Source organism: Ovis aries, chromosome 15 (assembly GCF_016772045.2).
Source record: "Ovis aries strain OAR_USU_Benz2616 breed Rambouillet chromosome 15, ARS-UI_Ramb_v3.0, whole genome shotgun sequence".
NCBI classification, from domain to species: Eukaryota; Metazoa; Chordata; class Mammalia; order Artiodactyla; family Bovidae; genus Ovis; species Ovis aries.
In genome coordinates, this window is record NC_056068.1 from 50,962,908 (window position 1) to 50,975,797 (window position 12,890).

The window sequence follows — 12,890 nt, forward strand, 5'->3', positions numbered from 1 at the left end:
AACCCAGGCCCCCTGTATTGAGCGTGAGGTCTTAGCCACTGGACTACCAGGGAAGTCCTACACCCATGCTTTTCAAAACCACCAGTTGTGGGCAGGGGGCTTGGGAGCCACAAGAGCATGGGGCCAGGAAAGAAGGCCTCAGCTCCAGACACCCCTTCTAATCCCTGGGCTCAGGGGGAAGCGAGGAGGAGGCAGAGCCCACCTTCCCCTCCCTCAACCCCATTGATTTCTTGTGGAGCCCAGGGATCTCCTGAGGCCTGGAGGCCCTTGACAGCTGGATGGCTGCTGAACACTTTGCAGGGTCGGCAGGTTAAGCAGGAAGGAGACAGAAGAGAGACTGACACCCCACCCCACCTGCCAGCCCTCCCCCAGCTCAGCCTCCTCTCCATCCACAATGCCTTAACTCCGGAGATCTGACATGCCTTCCCTCCCATGCCTTCCCTCCCCATGGTTTCCTGCCATTAGGCCCAGACTTGGGTTGACCCCAAAGGCCTGTCCCCCTCCCCCATCCCAACCTGCACCCTCCTTACTATGTGTACCTGGCAAGGCTTCCAGTTCAGTGCCAACTTAGGGGCACCTCCTCCTCCAGGAAGCCTCCTCACTCTCCAAGAGCCGCTGCCCACACCTCAGCACGTCTGGCTCCAGGTTCCTTATATTCATCCCCCTCAATCCAACTTCAAATAATATGTGAACAAACCATCCAAGGTCCCAAGGGGCCCCATTTCTAGAAATCTTTGTGACAAAGAACAGCAGAGCCTCCTGCCCTAATCCACCCAATACTGCTGTCTTTGCCATGTTTCATTAAGTTGAGGCCCAGAAGGCTCCTACTGGGATGTCACCCCTGATCCCCAGGAAGAGCACTTTAAGCTATCATTAACTCTACACAGTTCAGATCCCCTTCCCCAGGAGACACATGGGGCCATTTATGAGAGGAGACAGCAGAGTCAGAATCAGAGTGAAGGAAGGAGAACCTCCCAAAGTGGGGCAGTAGAAATGAATTGCAACCCCGATTCAGGAGAGCTGTGTGACCTCGCACAAGTCACTTCCCTTCTCTGGGTCTTTCTTCCTCTGCCAGGAGATAGCGCCTACAAAGCCATTGACCCACAAAGGCCTTTCCTCCCTCCTTCGGACTCCAAAAGCCTGGGAGTCCAAAGCACTTCCTCCATTGTGCTGCCTTCCAGAACATCACCAGCCCTATGGTCAAAGGCAGGGCCAGGTCCCACAGGACACTCCAACAGAGGACAGCCACAAGGGGGCCTTCCAGAGCCTGTGCTGAGACCAGCAGTGTTGAGTTGTCCATGGCTGCCCTCTGGTGGCCCAGTGCAGTCACTGCAGCCTATCCGCCCCTAAGCTGGGGTAAATGACACTTGGCAGCCTAGCAGGGGAGTGCCTCCAGTCTCACCCACCCTTTCTCTGGGCCACAGGGCTAGCTGCTCAGTCCAAGGTCAGATCCAGGGAAGAATTCCAGCCCCCAAGCACTTGGACAAGGGTTTTATCTTAGCTGCTGGTAGGATGGCCAGCTTGGTCTGGAGCAGCCTACCTAGGACAAAAGTTGCCAGAGAACCTATTTCAGTCTGGCATCCACTTTCCCTTCCCAAGAGACAGGAACAAGAAGCCTGGAGTCCAGGTCCCCAAGACCCCCCTCCTCACCCAGGCCTCCCCACTGAACCGGATCAGTTAGAAGTCATGTGATCGACCCACCCCCACCCACTTTGCCCAGCCCCAGTGGCTTAGGCTGGGAGGTCAGCCTGTCTGCCCGCTGGTCCCCGGAGACAGGCTGGTAATGAGGCTTTAGGCAGAGGCAGGAATGCGGTGTCTGGCACCTTCCCAGGGAGTCCCAAATTCGTCTCTGCGCCCCACTTGCCAGGGCCTTGTCTTCTTGGAGATGGCCAGGCAGTGTCCAGTGAGGGCAGCTTCCTGGTCCAAGGCAGGGCACCTCTAGAGGGGTATGCACAGAAGCCCAGGGTAACCTGAGGCCCTTCTTCCTAATATAGCTCTGGTGCCTGTGACCTTGTGTCTCACACACCCAGCCCCTGGCTCGGAATCAGACTTCAGTAGGGCGAGTCCAGCTGGGGTCTGTCCTGGCCAGAGTCAGGACCCGCAATTCCCATCCTGGCTGCACAGGAGTACAATGAGGGTGGCCTGGAGCCTGGCCGGGGCTCTGCCTGGGGCAGGTGAAGAGTGTCTGAACAGGGGAGGGTCTGGAGGGAGCAGAGCCAGGTCCCCAGCTTCAGGGCACAAGGCATTCACCTCTGGACCTCCTGGCCCCTCTTACCCTGGGACACCGGAAACCCCCAACCAATTAGAGGCCTCAGCACCAGGGGATAAAATATACAGATATATTTATATTATCAAAAGGTCCCCAAAGTGGGGAAGGGGCTCCGGGCAGCCTGGGCCCTCCCAGTAAGCCCAGACTAGAAGAGGGGCTCAAGTCCCCCAAGTCCAGTTCTCAGCCCTGTACACATTTACCCAGAGCTCCCTCCCCACCCCAGCTGAGTGTTCCTTCAGAGCATCCGCTTTCGGCTGTTCTGGAGTTTGTGGTCAAAGGGTGGGCTCCCTTCCAGCGGGGCCCTCAGGGCCTCGAGCCTCTGAAAGGACGGCAGCCTGCCAGGGTTCCTGACAGACACCCATCTTTCCAACCCCTCCAAAGTCAGGGTGGGTGACCCTGTGGGGGAGCAGGCCAGCAGGGCTGAGCACCTGGACAGAGCAGGTAAGGGATTCCTCCTCAGGCAGACCCTGCTGCCTGGCCCCCCATGTCCTGGCCAGGGAACCCCAGGCTGCAGGATGAGGGGCGTGGGGATGCAGCTTCCTCAGGCGGCCCCTGCTGGCTCACACCAGGCACGCAGGGCATGAGGGCATCTGCCCAGGAAGGCTTCATGGCAGCGGTGGCGTGGCAAAGTCCCAACAGGGCTCAGACGTTTCGGAGAAGCTGTGGGAAGGCAGAGAAGCCCAGATTCCATGAGCAGGTTTGTGAAGACTCACAGGGAAGAGGGGGTCAGGGGCCAGCAATAGAGGGTGCTCCGGTGAACCAGGTGAACCCAAGGGGCCTGTCAGGGCTCCCACTGAGGACTGACGGATGGGGCTGGAGGGCACTCAGAGAGGAGGAACAAAGGTAAGTCAGGGAGAAGGTGGGCGCCAGCCAGGTCCCCAGACACCTGCACACAGGGATGGAGAGCCACTCACAGAAAGGGGGTCTGCAGAAAAGGCAGCCACACTCCGGCGCATCTCATTCTCACTGCCTCGCAGGGGGATCAGCGAAATGCTGCCCAGCCGGACCTCAGGCGCTGCCCGGGACACGCGTGAGGGCTCCGAGGGCCACACCAGGCCGTCGTGCTGGGTGGTAGGGGAAAAGAGGGGCGCTGGGCCTGGGCTCGGCTTCCGCCGGGCCTAGACATGGCTCTGGATCCACCCACCCTTCCCAGAAATGCTTCGGCTATGATCTGAGGTGAAACCCTCAGCTTTGATCCCAGCCGATATGAGAAGCAGCTGTTACAGAACATGACTGTATCTCCGGCAAAGCCCAGCCTATTATGTTACTCAACAACTCTCGTTTCCAGGCCCACAAACAAACCGCTCCAAGAATGCAGCGCCAAGAAAACAGTTCTACAGGAACAAGCCTGCTTCCTTTCACCAGAAACCCAGAAAATTACAGAATCCACTCTGATCCCCTTTAGACGCTGACTACCAGGAAGCTCAGGGCTACAAGGGCTCAACCTGAGGCCCTGGTACAGTCTCATCTCCCTTTTCCTCAGACGATTCTGAGTTCTCATTTAAAAAACCTGTTTGGGGACTTCCCTGGTGGTCCAGTGGACTCTGTACTCCTAATGTAGGGTTTGATCCCTGGTCAGGGAACTAAGCGGAGAAGGCAATGGCACCCCACTCCAGTACTCTTGCCTGGAAAATCCCATGGACGGAGGAATCTAGAAGGCTGCAGTCCATGGGGTCACTAAGGGTCGGACACGACTGAGCGACTTCACTTTCACTTTTCACTTTCATGCATTGGAGAAAGAAATGGCAACCCACTCCAGTGTTCTTGCCTGGAGAATCCCAGGGACGGGGGAGCCTGGTGGGCTGCCGTCTATGGGGTTGCACAGAGTCGGCCATGACTGAAATGACTTTAGCAGCAGCAGGGAACTAAGATCCCACATGCCGTGAAGCCAAAACAAAAACAAAAACACACCTGTTTTCCAGCCCACACCTCTAGCCCTGTTCTGGCTTCAAGTCCTCTCCAACCTGCTCCCACATAGCCCCTGCAGCAGCCACCTCATGGGACCCCTCACCTCCAGGCTCAGCCCTCAGTCCATCCTTCCCTACAAGCCGCACCCACAATGAACCCTCCTCTCAGACGCAACCCTGCACACCACTCTTGCTTAAAAAGTCTCCCTTAGAATTGCCGCCTGACAAGTTCAGCTTTCTTGGCATGGCCTTCAAGACTGAGATTTTACTCCCAGCTCCCTTTTCAGTACCAGTGTCTAGCACTCCTAGGCTTCTCCCTTTATGCCCTCTCGGACAGTCCTGCCATGCCTGTGAGCAAACTGTTTCCTTGGCCTAGAATCCCCCCTGCCCCTACCTTTGCTTGGGGACCACTCCCTGATCCCCAAAGATTCCACTTTGGAATACCCTCTCCTGCTGCCTTCCCCACCCTGCCACCACCGCCACGAGGTAGTGTCCCTGGCTTCCCTGTCACCCAAGCGCTCAGCTCTAACAGGCCCCTTCTGGATCTGTTTTCCTTTCCAGTGGGGAGTGAGTGCCCGAGGGCAGGGACCCACACCCTCTGTCTCTAGCATGCCTGGCTCCAGGCTGGACCACAGCAGGTGCCAGGAAGGGTTTATAAGAGAACGAACATACAAATGCCTTAAAAGTAATTCAAAATCCTGAAGCAATCAGTGGCCTGAACAGTGAAGCAGCACACACATACACATGCTCTGTAACGGAGACCTTCTGGGACTCCACTCCCAGCCCTGCACCCCGCGCCTGGTACCTGCACGAAGAGGAAGGTGGCGAGCCACTCCCGGAGCTCCATCTGTGTCTCACAGCACAGGTACCTGCAGGGTGGGGCACAGATCTGGACACCATCAGGGCCGGCCCGGCTGAGCAGGGACATCCTACCCTGCTCCCCCACCCAGGGTCTCAGGGGCAGGGCCCAGACCTGGACAGTGAGGGGACCCAGTCCAGGGGGACGTGCTACCACCTCTCCTCGGCCTGGGACCCTCGCTCACCACTGCTGCTTCTCGTGTTTCTCCGTCTCGTGTATCACCGTGAAGCCCCAGCTGCAGAGAAAGAGCAGGTGGGGTCACTTGACAACCCGGAGAGGCCTCACAGCCCAGCAGCCTGGACCAGGGCTGGGGGCAGAGCTCAGGGCCTTCGGCAGGCACAGCACACCCCAGCCTCTGTTTCCTCCTCTCACAGCCCCCCACACCAGCCTCCCAGGGCCTTGGCTCCCTATCCCCCAGAGACAAGCAGGCACATCCAGGGGCTAAGAGGAGAATGCCAGAAACCCAAGTCAAGTGACTGCAATTAATAACAATGGTAGTGGCTGTGCATCGTTTTTCAACTTTTAAAACATACAACCATCTCATCTATATTTCAATTTAAAAAAAGAAGAAGAAACACAACCAGCTTTTGGAACAGGTGTGCCGTTATTTTTCCCATTCTACAGATGTGGGAAGTGAGGCACACAGAGGTCCCAGAGTTACTCAGTGACTAACTGGATTTCCATCCAGGCCAATGGTTCTTAGACGTGAGCAAGCATCGGAGTTCCCAAGATGGCTTGTAACAGCCCAGACTGCTGCCCCCACCCCCAGAATCCATCATTTAGCACAGCTGGGATGGTGCCCGAGAATTTGGGTTTCTAACACGTTTCCAGGTGATGCTGATGCCGCTGGTTTAGGAGATCACACCTTTAGAACCACTGAACCAGCTCCTATCAAGTTCACAGCCCTCAGCCACGTCTCCCTCGTCAGTTCTGAGCTGCACAGACCCACTTCCCCAGCTCACCAGGTGGGCGGCCGAAGTTTCTTCTTCACTCCCAGGTAGACTTTGAGACTCCTGACAGGCCACTCCTTCTCAGGCCGGTGACTCTGGGTAGGGGAGGGCAGAGGGAGTGGGCACTTCAGCCAGTCAGGGTGGGCACTGGGGCAGGTCTCCCAACTGGGTGCCTCCCTCCCTGTTCTCCCAGCCCCTCCGTATCCCAGCACAGGGGCCCTCCTCTGGGAAGCCTTCCTAATAAAGCCCTCCCTGATCACAATCCAGCCCAACAGAGCCCCAGGCCTCTCTCCCTGCAGCAGCATCAGACAGTCAACCCTCAGTCCCCGGGGCAGCTGTCCACAGCAGTGACCCCCAGTCGCTCCCTGCTGCCCTGCAAATGAGAACTGACGCGCAGCAGCAGCTGATCCAGCTCATCCGCAGAGGGACACATCTGCACGCACACATCGCCCTCTGGCACCGAACTAAATGGGCGTGTGCAAGCTGGGCACCTCAGCTGGCTGCTTGTGTCCGTCTGTCTCAGGTCATTTATTCCTCACCCCTCCCTGCCCTGCGGAGGCTACAGGGTTGACTGTGTGAACAGAAGGCTTGTGGGGTGAGCAGTTGCTGATTCTTTGATCCCACGAAGTGAAGGCTAATGACTCAAGCTAAGCAGAATGGCTGTTCGGTAGACCACAGGAAGAACTTCCCAATGGTCTAGGTCAGGAAGCAGCAGACCAATGTACTGGGGAGGGGCACCAGATCACCGACGTGCTCACCTCTGGTCCCCGCCTCTGCATATGGGTCTGGGCTTGGAAAAAGCAGGCTGGCTCCGAGGCAGAATGGGAGCAATGACCTCCAGGGAAGCAGTTAGAGGTCAAGCTGATAAGCCTTCCTCCTGCTCTGGGAGCCACTTGCTCGAAGCCCTGCCCCCACCAGGCAACCCTGGTACCAGCAGGGACACCAGGGTGGATGGCAGGGGAGGGGGGACTCACTTACAACCGAAACTGGGGGTCCAAAGTTGAGCCACCTCTGCTCTGTTCCCCACCACTGCTCCCAGCCCCACCCCCAGGCATGGCTCCTCAGCAGGAACATAAAAGAGGGGACCTAGGGGATGGGCAGGAAGCAGGAGCATTTTGGGAATTGGTGGACTTCCTTGTGAGGTCATGATACGGTGGGCTGACTAGGGATCAGTGGAGACTTTGGCACTGTGACAGGGTTGTGGTTTAGGAGGAGCTTATTAGGAACCTTCATCTTGCTTTCACCCCTAGTCCCCCTAATGACCAAGCCTCTGGTGGGGGAGCCCTATATCTCCGGCATGTAGCAGGACAATGGTGCCCAAGAGGGCCGGGGACAAGCGGGGCTGCGGGCAGGGAGGAAACCGAACTGGGTGGAGGGAAGGGAAATCAGGCTGTGGATATGAGAGGAACAGGTGTGAGAAGAATACAGCAGGGGAGTGCCTATGTGCAAGCAGGGAAGATCCAAGGCTGGGAGCACTGACGAAACCAGACTGAGGCTGGAAGAAACCAGGCAGCGGGAATGGAAAGACTGAGACAGAAGTCCTAAGAGAACGTAGGCTGTCGGCATGACTGGAGAAAGGATGTGGGGGAAGCTGGGCTGCAGGTACAGCAGGAAACAGGCTGGGAATGAAACGCAGGCAGCGGGCTTCAAGAAGTCAGGCTGCGGGTGTGAAGGGAAGAGGACTAAAAGCAAGGAATAAGGTGAACCAAGAGTGGGCAGAGCAGGGCGAGGAGAAAACTGCGGGGATGAAGGAGTTCAGGCCAGGCTGCGGCTCTGTGAACGTCAGAACACCACCACCCCCAAGCCTCAGGTGCTGGTGTGCGCGGTGTATGCATGGCAGGTGTGTGACATGAGCGTGGCCAAGACAGGGAGGCCGAGGGGGCTCTGGGGGGCAAGGGGCGCATCAGTCAATGTGACCTTCTGATCAAGCAGCTTATCTTCCCAGCATTTCCGAGTATAAGGTCACTGACACGGAACGAAGCTCAAAGACCTCTGCAAGAATCCAGATCTTTCTAGAATGTACCTTTCCAGGTGCCTCAGGGTCTTTAACAACGGGAGACCCCAGGATGAGGCTTGGGTCTTCACCTATCTTGAACTGCCCGGGGTTGTTCCAAATTCAAGTCTTCCCTGTTGCCCCACACACTAGCAAATACCAGGATTACAAGCAGCTCACTGGCTCCTATGAGACTGGTGCTGGCTGCCCCGGGACTGCACCGCCAGGGCCCACTCTGACCAGCCCTCGCTGCCGAGGCCTTTGCCCCTGTACTTCAAGGGGTAGAAAGCTAGAGCTCTGACTGAGACTTACAAGTCTGGATTTGAAACCCAGTCTACCGCCTAGAGATGGCCTTAGACAAAGCACTTGAAGCCTGCTCTCTCCCTGTGAAGTAGGGACAATGCCCCTCCCCACAGGACAGCAGGGAGATTGCATGTCCCAGTACGGGACAGGCTGGACACAAAGCCTGGCTCCACAGACATTAGACCTGCTTCCTCTTTCTAGCTCTCCCGCCTTCCCTCTTCCACGTCAAGGGATCAGCAAACGCCGATGCTCCTTCAGGTGCCTCAACACTTGAGGCACCTGCTCTCTGTCCACACACAAACAGTCCCTAGAGGGAGGGAGCCAGGAAAAAGGCATCCCAGAACCAAGGGGACTAACTAGAGGAGTAAAGCCCAGAGGTAAGGATGTGACGATGATGACAGAGGGAGGCAAAGGGGCGAAGAGGAGGCATTCCCCTCAAGGGTCAGCAGGAGCGCAGGCTGCATTAACAGAGATGCAGTGAGCAGAGAGAGGGAGGCAAGGGGCCTGCTATCTGCTCCGCTTCCTCCATGGCAGCCAGGCCTCTTCAGACGTCCTCAGGAGACGCTGGCAGGAGCTCAGGCTGGGCCCCTGGGCGTAGAAACATGTTTCTGCTGACCATCTCCACAGAGGATCTGCACTCTGCGGCACCCAAGGCACTGCTGGGATCCACAGGGGTATTGCGGGAGGCAGGTCTCAGCTGAAGCTAAGCAAGGGCTTTCTCCCAGACAGGAGTATCATTCTAGGGATAGGGCAACCCCCAGGAGGGGAGGCTGAGCTTCCTTCTCTCAGGGTATGTAAACACAGGCTGGCAACCAGCTACCAGTGGGGAACATACCACAAGCTTCTGTAGTCCTGCTCTTGTGTTTTAGGATACTGAAAGTAACAATGATGTTCTAAATAGCACTGGAACTCTCTCCAAGGTTGGAAGGAGGGTGGCTCCTATGGGCCTCCACTAACTGGCTCCACAGCTGAGTCCTTTGGAGAATTTGAAAGCACTGATGGGGGACCCCGGTGAAGGACTCTGGGACAGGGCTGGCTGGTGATGAGAAGGGCAGGAGCCTAGGGCACAGCCCCTGGGTAGAGGCCAAGAAACCATGCCTAGAGATGGCCAGGAGCTCTGGCTATGACCCTGTGCTCCCACCAGGCTCATCTGGCCCCCAGGCGGTGTAAGGCAGCTGGCAGTTGACCCGGAGCTACTCACGGTCTCAGGGGCCCCGCTCCATGGCCTCTGGCTCTGTTTGATAGAGGATCAGGGTTACGGACGAAGGAGGCCCAGGGCTAGGACGGTGTGTGTACTGGTGTGTGGCGGGATGTGGCTCGTATGTGCAAAAGATGAGGGGGAGGCACTGGGATGGAGATGGTGTCTGGTCAGGGAGGACATGTGACGTGGACAGCGTGGGCACAGTGTGGGCACAGCGTGGGCCGGGAGTGGGTATGGCCTATGAAGCAACAAGGCATGCACAGGCCACAACTTGGGGCTGTCACCACACAGCAGGTTCTTTTGGGTGACATGACCAGGCACGGGGGGACAGCACATGCCTGACGTAACGGCATTCAGGTACCAGGGCCTGGAGGGCCCCAGGGCAAAGCCAGAGCCACAGCGGGAGGGTCTCTGAGAGTCCACAGCTCCCCGCAACCAGTGCTGTGCTGTATCAAGACCCCACGATGGGGATGCTCCCACCATCAGGCCCAGGGGGACACTGGAGCCTGGGTGCCCAAGCACGCATGGGTGCAGGTGCCCACTGCAGGGCAGGACCCAGCAGGATCACGTACCCGGACCTCCTTATAGAGCCGCAGGCAGCTGCTGTTGAGGATGAAGTAGCGATCGTGGAAGCCGCCTGTGGGCAGGCCCAGGCCCAGGAGGCTGCGGTCCTCTCGGAACTTCATCATGCCGTGCTTGGTCTCGCCCACGTGGCTGGCTGGGGGAGGAGTGGAGTGGCACAGGCTGTGCCCACCCGTGGACACAGACACCCGGGGCAGGGTCCCCCAATGAAGGAAACTGCCCTGTCCTGCCCTAGCCTCTGAAGAGGCCTGCCCCCCTGGTACTTGCTGCCTGAGCCTCTCCTGCCTGGTTCCACCATACCCTGCTCCGGGTCTAGATGGAGGGACCCCCCAGCCAGGCTTCCCAGCCCCGCAGGCGCCTCCCACCCAGGGACACCACCTACCTAGGTACAGCAGCATGGCCTCCATGGACTGGTGCTTCTTCACCACCAGGTAGCTGTCTGTGCCCAGCCCATGCAGGATGGGAAGCACCTTCTCCGCAAAGTGCAGGGGGCGCTCTGGGGAGAGGACACTTGCTCACTGGGGCCACAAGGCCGGACAGCACTGAGAGCTGGCTCATGGACACACATCACCTACGTGGCGAATGGCACCGCCCGCTGCCTCTGCCTTCTAGTGCCACATGGCTCCCTGACCACTCCTGACACATCTGGGCAGGACCAAATCTGCTCCAACCTACCACATTCAAATCCAAGCTGGTGATCTTTCCTGTGCGTCCTCATCAGGGCAAACAGCACCACCCACCAGGCTACTCAAGCCGGAAATAAACTCTCCTCCCTCTCAGCCTGCAATGTGTCGAATCTCTCTGCTCCTTTCCAGCTCCTTGCAGCCACCCTGGCACATGACGCCATCTTCCTGGACGAATGGTGTGGCCTCTGACGCAGTCCCTGCCATGGGCGCTCATCCCCCTCTCCGTGTCCCTCTACCCAGCAGTAAGGAGGAATCTTTCCCAGCTCCCAACCACTAACTCTTCAATGGCCTTGTGAAGCGCGGCCTCCGTCTCCATCTTCAGCCCCACCCCGTGCTTCACACCTCACTGCCCTTATCTCAAGCTCCTTAAAAGGATAGTGCCCCTGGCCACCACAGGGCCTTTGTCCACGCTGTCCCACTGCCTGGAAGTACGTTCCTCTCTTCTTCGCCAAGTAACCCCTACTCTTCCTTAACCTCCTAGTCCAGGGACTCCAAAGCCAGAGACCTTGTTATAAGCTCTGGTGGCATTATGGCCCTTTCTTTCACAGGAGTTAACACAGCTGTAGCTGTGCGTTTATGGGTGTGATCACAGGATCAGTATCTCTATTCCATACTCAGTAACCCCTGTGAGGGAAGGGACTATGTGCCTGACTCTCCTGCCGACTGCCTGGCACTCAACAAACAATACTAAAACAAATGAACAGATACGCCCTCCACTTCCACTGCCACTGAGACCATCCTTCATCCTAAAATGCCATCATCACCCCCCTTCACCACCCTAGCCCCTTAACAACACCATCACCAGCACCGCACCCCATTTCTCCAGCATGTTTATCACCACCCATGCTGTCACTCACAATCCCATTATCAAATTCAGCATCTCCACCGTCGCAAGCAACACCAGTCTCATTAACACTAGAAAAAGTGCCATAGCTGACACGATCTACTCCTTCACCATCCCTCCCATCGGCCATGTTACAGCTGCCACCTGAACCCCCACCAGCACACTTTCACCACCATCACTGAGGTCACAACTTGACAGCAACATCCATCATCCAAAACACCCCTTGCCACCAGTATCACCAAACTGGGATAGAGGATGACAGACTGCGGCTGCCCCACTTCCTGCACCAGTCCTGCTGGTCACGCACCTGCCTCCTCCCTCTCGTTGACCTCGAAGCAGGTCCAATAGTCCTTCTCCCTGATGCCCACATTCCTGCGATCCAGGATCTCCAAGGTAAGCTCCTCTGCGGTCATGGATGCTGGGATCTGCAGGCACCCAGGAGGAGGAGGAAGAGATCAGCCTACCCAGCCCCCAGTCCCCACTCTGTCACAACCTTGCCGTGTGGCTGTGAGCCAACCCTCTCAGCATCCTCTGGAGTACTAGGATGCAGGAGGCTGTCTCTGAGTGGTCCTGATTGGTGACAGGGGAAAGAGACAGGCCCTGGCACTGGCCTGATACAGGTCCCAAACCAGGGGCCCCCTGGGGGTGGAAGCCATGCTCCCTGGTCATCGGAGCCTGTGCCTGGTACAGCCTGACTCTCCTAGCCCCCTGGCCTCTTGGTCCCTGATCCCCACCTTGACATGTTGCTCCGCCTCCGCCTTCTTCTCCTCTAGGTACACGGTACAAATAAAGTCACCGGCGTGCTGTGGGGAGACAGGGCTCAGCGGGAAGCCTAGGAAGTGGGTGCAGGTGCCTGGCCTGAGCCCCCCACCCCAGGCCCTGCCCTTCACCTGGGTCCCACTGGCAGTGCCAGCCACACGCATCTTCACGATGGCAGTGACCTCCTCCCGCTGCTTCCTCAGCTCCTCCTCGTCCACCTGTGAAGGGGGAAGGGACAGGGACAGACGGTCACTGCCACCTGTGAGGCTGAATGCTGCCCGCTGCTGCCCACCGGCTGGGGAACGCACACTGAACACCACCACGTAGTGGCTGATGAGGTCTTCCACCACACGGCCGGCCTTGTAGTCCTGCCCATCTGTCTGGAAGAGCGTGGGCCCAAACACAATAGCCAGGTTGTGCGTGTTCATCTGGTTCGTGTCTGAGAAGCACTGGACACTGGACACAGAAGGACGGAAGCCTTGAATGAGGGGTCTAACCCAGGACTTCCCTACCTCATCTTCCTAATTCCTGCCAGGT

The 12,890-nt window shown here is 57.7% G+C and overlaps 1 protein-coding gene across 11 annotated transcripts in view; it reads right to left on the reverse strand.

The window, feature by feature from the left end:
• Window positions 1-2,325: 2,325 nt before the first annotated feature.
• The window catches only part of ARAP1 (ArfGAP with RhoGAP domain, ankyrin repeat and PH domain 1), a 61,891-nt gene continuing 51,326 nt past the window's right edge, over window positions 2,326-12,890 (reverse strand). For 8 of the 11 annotated variants that reach the window (XM_042233196.2, XM_027979498.3, XM_027979494.3 and 5 more), the window contains 12 exons: window positions 12,662-12,809; window positions 12,485-12,571; window positions 12,329-12,397; window positions 11,902-12,019; window positions 10,447-10,560; window positions 10,055-10,200; window positions 9,483-9,515; window positions 5,998-6,080; window positions 5,220-5,270; window positions 4,982-5,045; window positions 3,184-3,333; window positions 2,326-2,929 (listed from right to left, as the gene is read on the reverse strand). In XM_042233196.2, the coding sequence (XP_042089130.1) occupies window positions 2,912-2,929; window positions 3,184-3,333; window positions 4,982-5,045; window positions 5,220-5,270; window positions 5,998-6,080; window positions 9,483-9,515; window positions 10,055-10,200; window positions 10,447-10,560; window positions 11,902-12,019; window positions 12,329-12,397; window positions 12,485-12,571; window positions 12,662-12,809 (1,081 nt within the window). In that variant the 3' untranslated portion in view covers window positions 2,326-2,911. The remainder of the gene's footprint in view (window positions 2,930-3,183; window positions 3,334-4,981; window positions 5,046-5,219; window positions 5,271-5,997; window positions 6,081-9,482; window positions 9,516-10,054; window positions 10,201-10,446; window positions 10,561-11,901; window positions 12,020-12,328; window positions 12,398-12,484; window positions 12,572-12,661; window positions 12,810-12,890) is intronic. The other 3 variants (XM_027979499.3, XM_027979497.3, XM_060399993.1) reach the window with 1 other exon arrangement.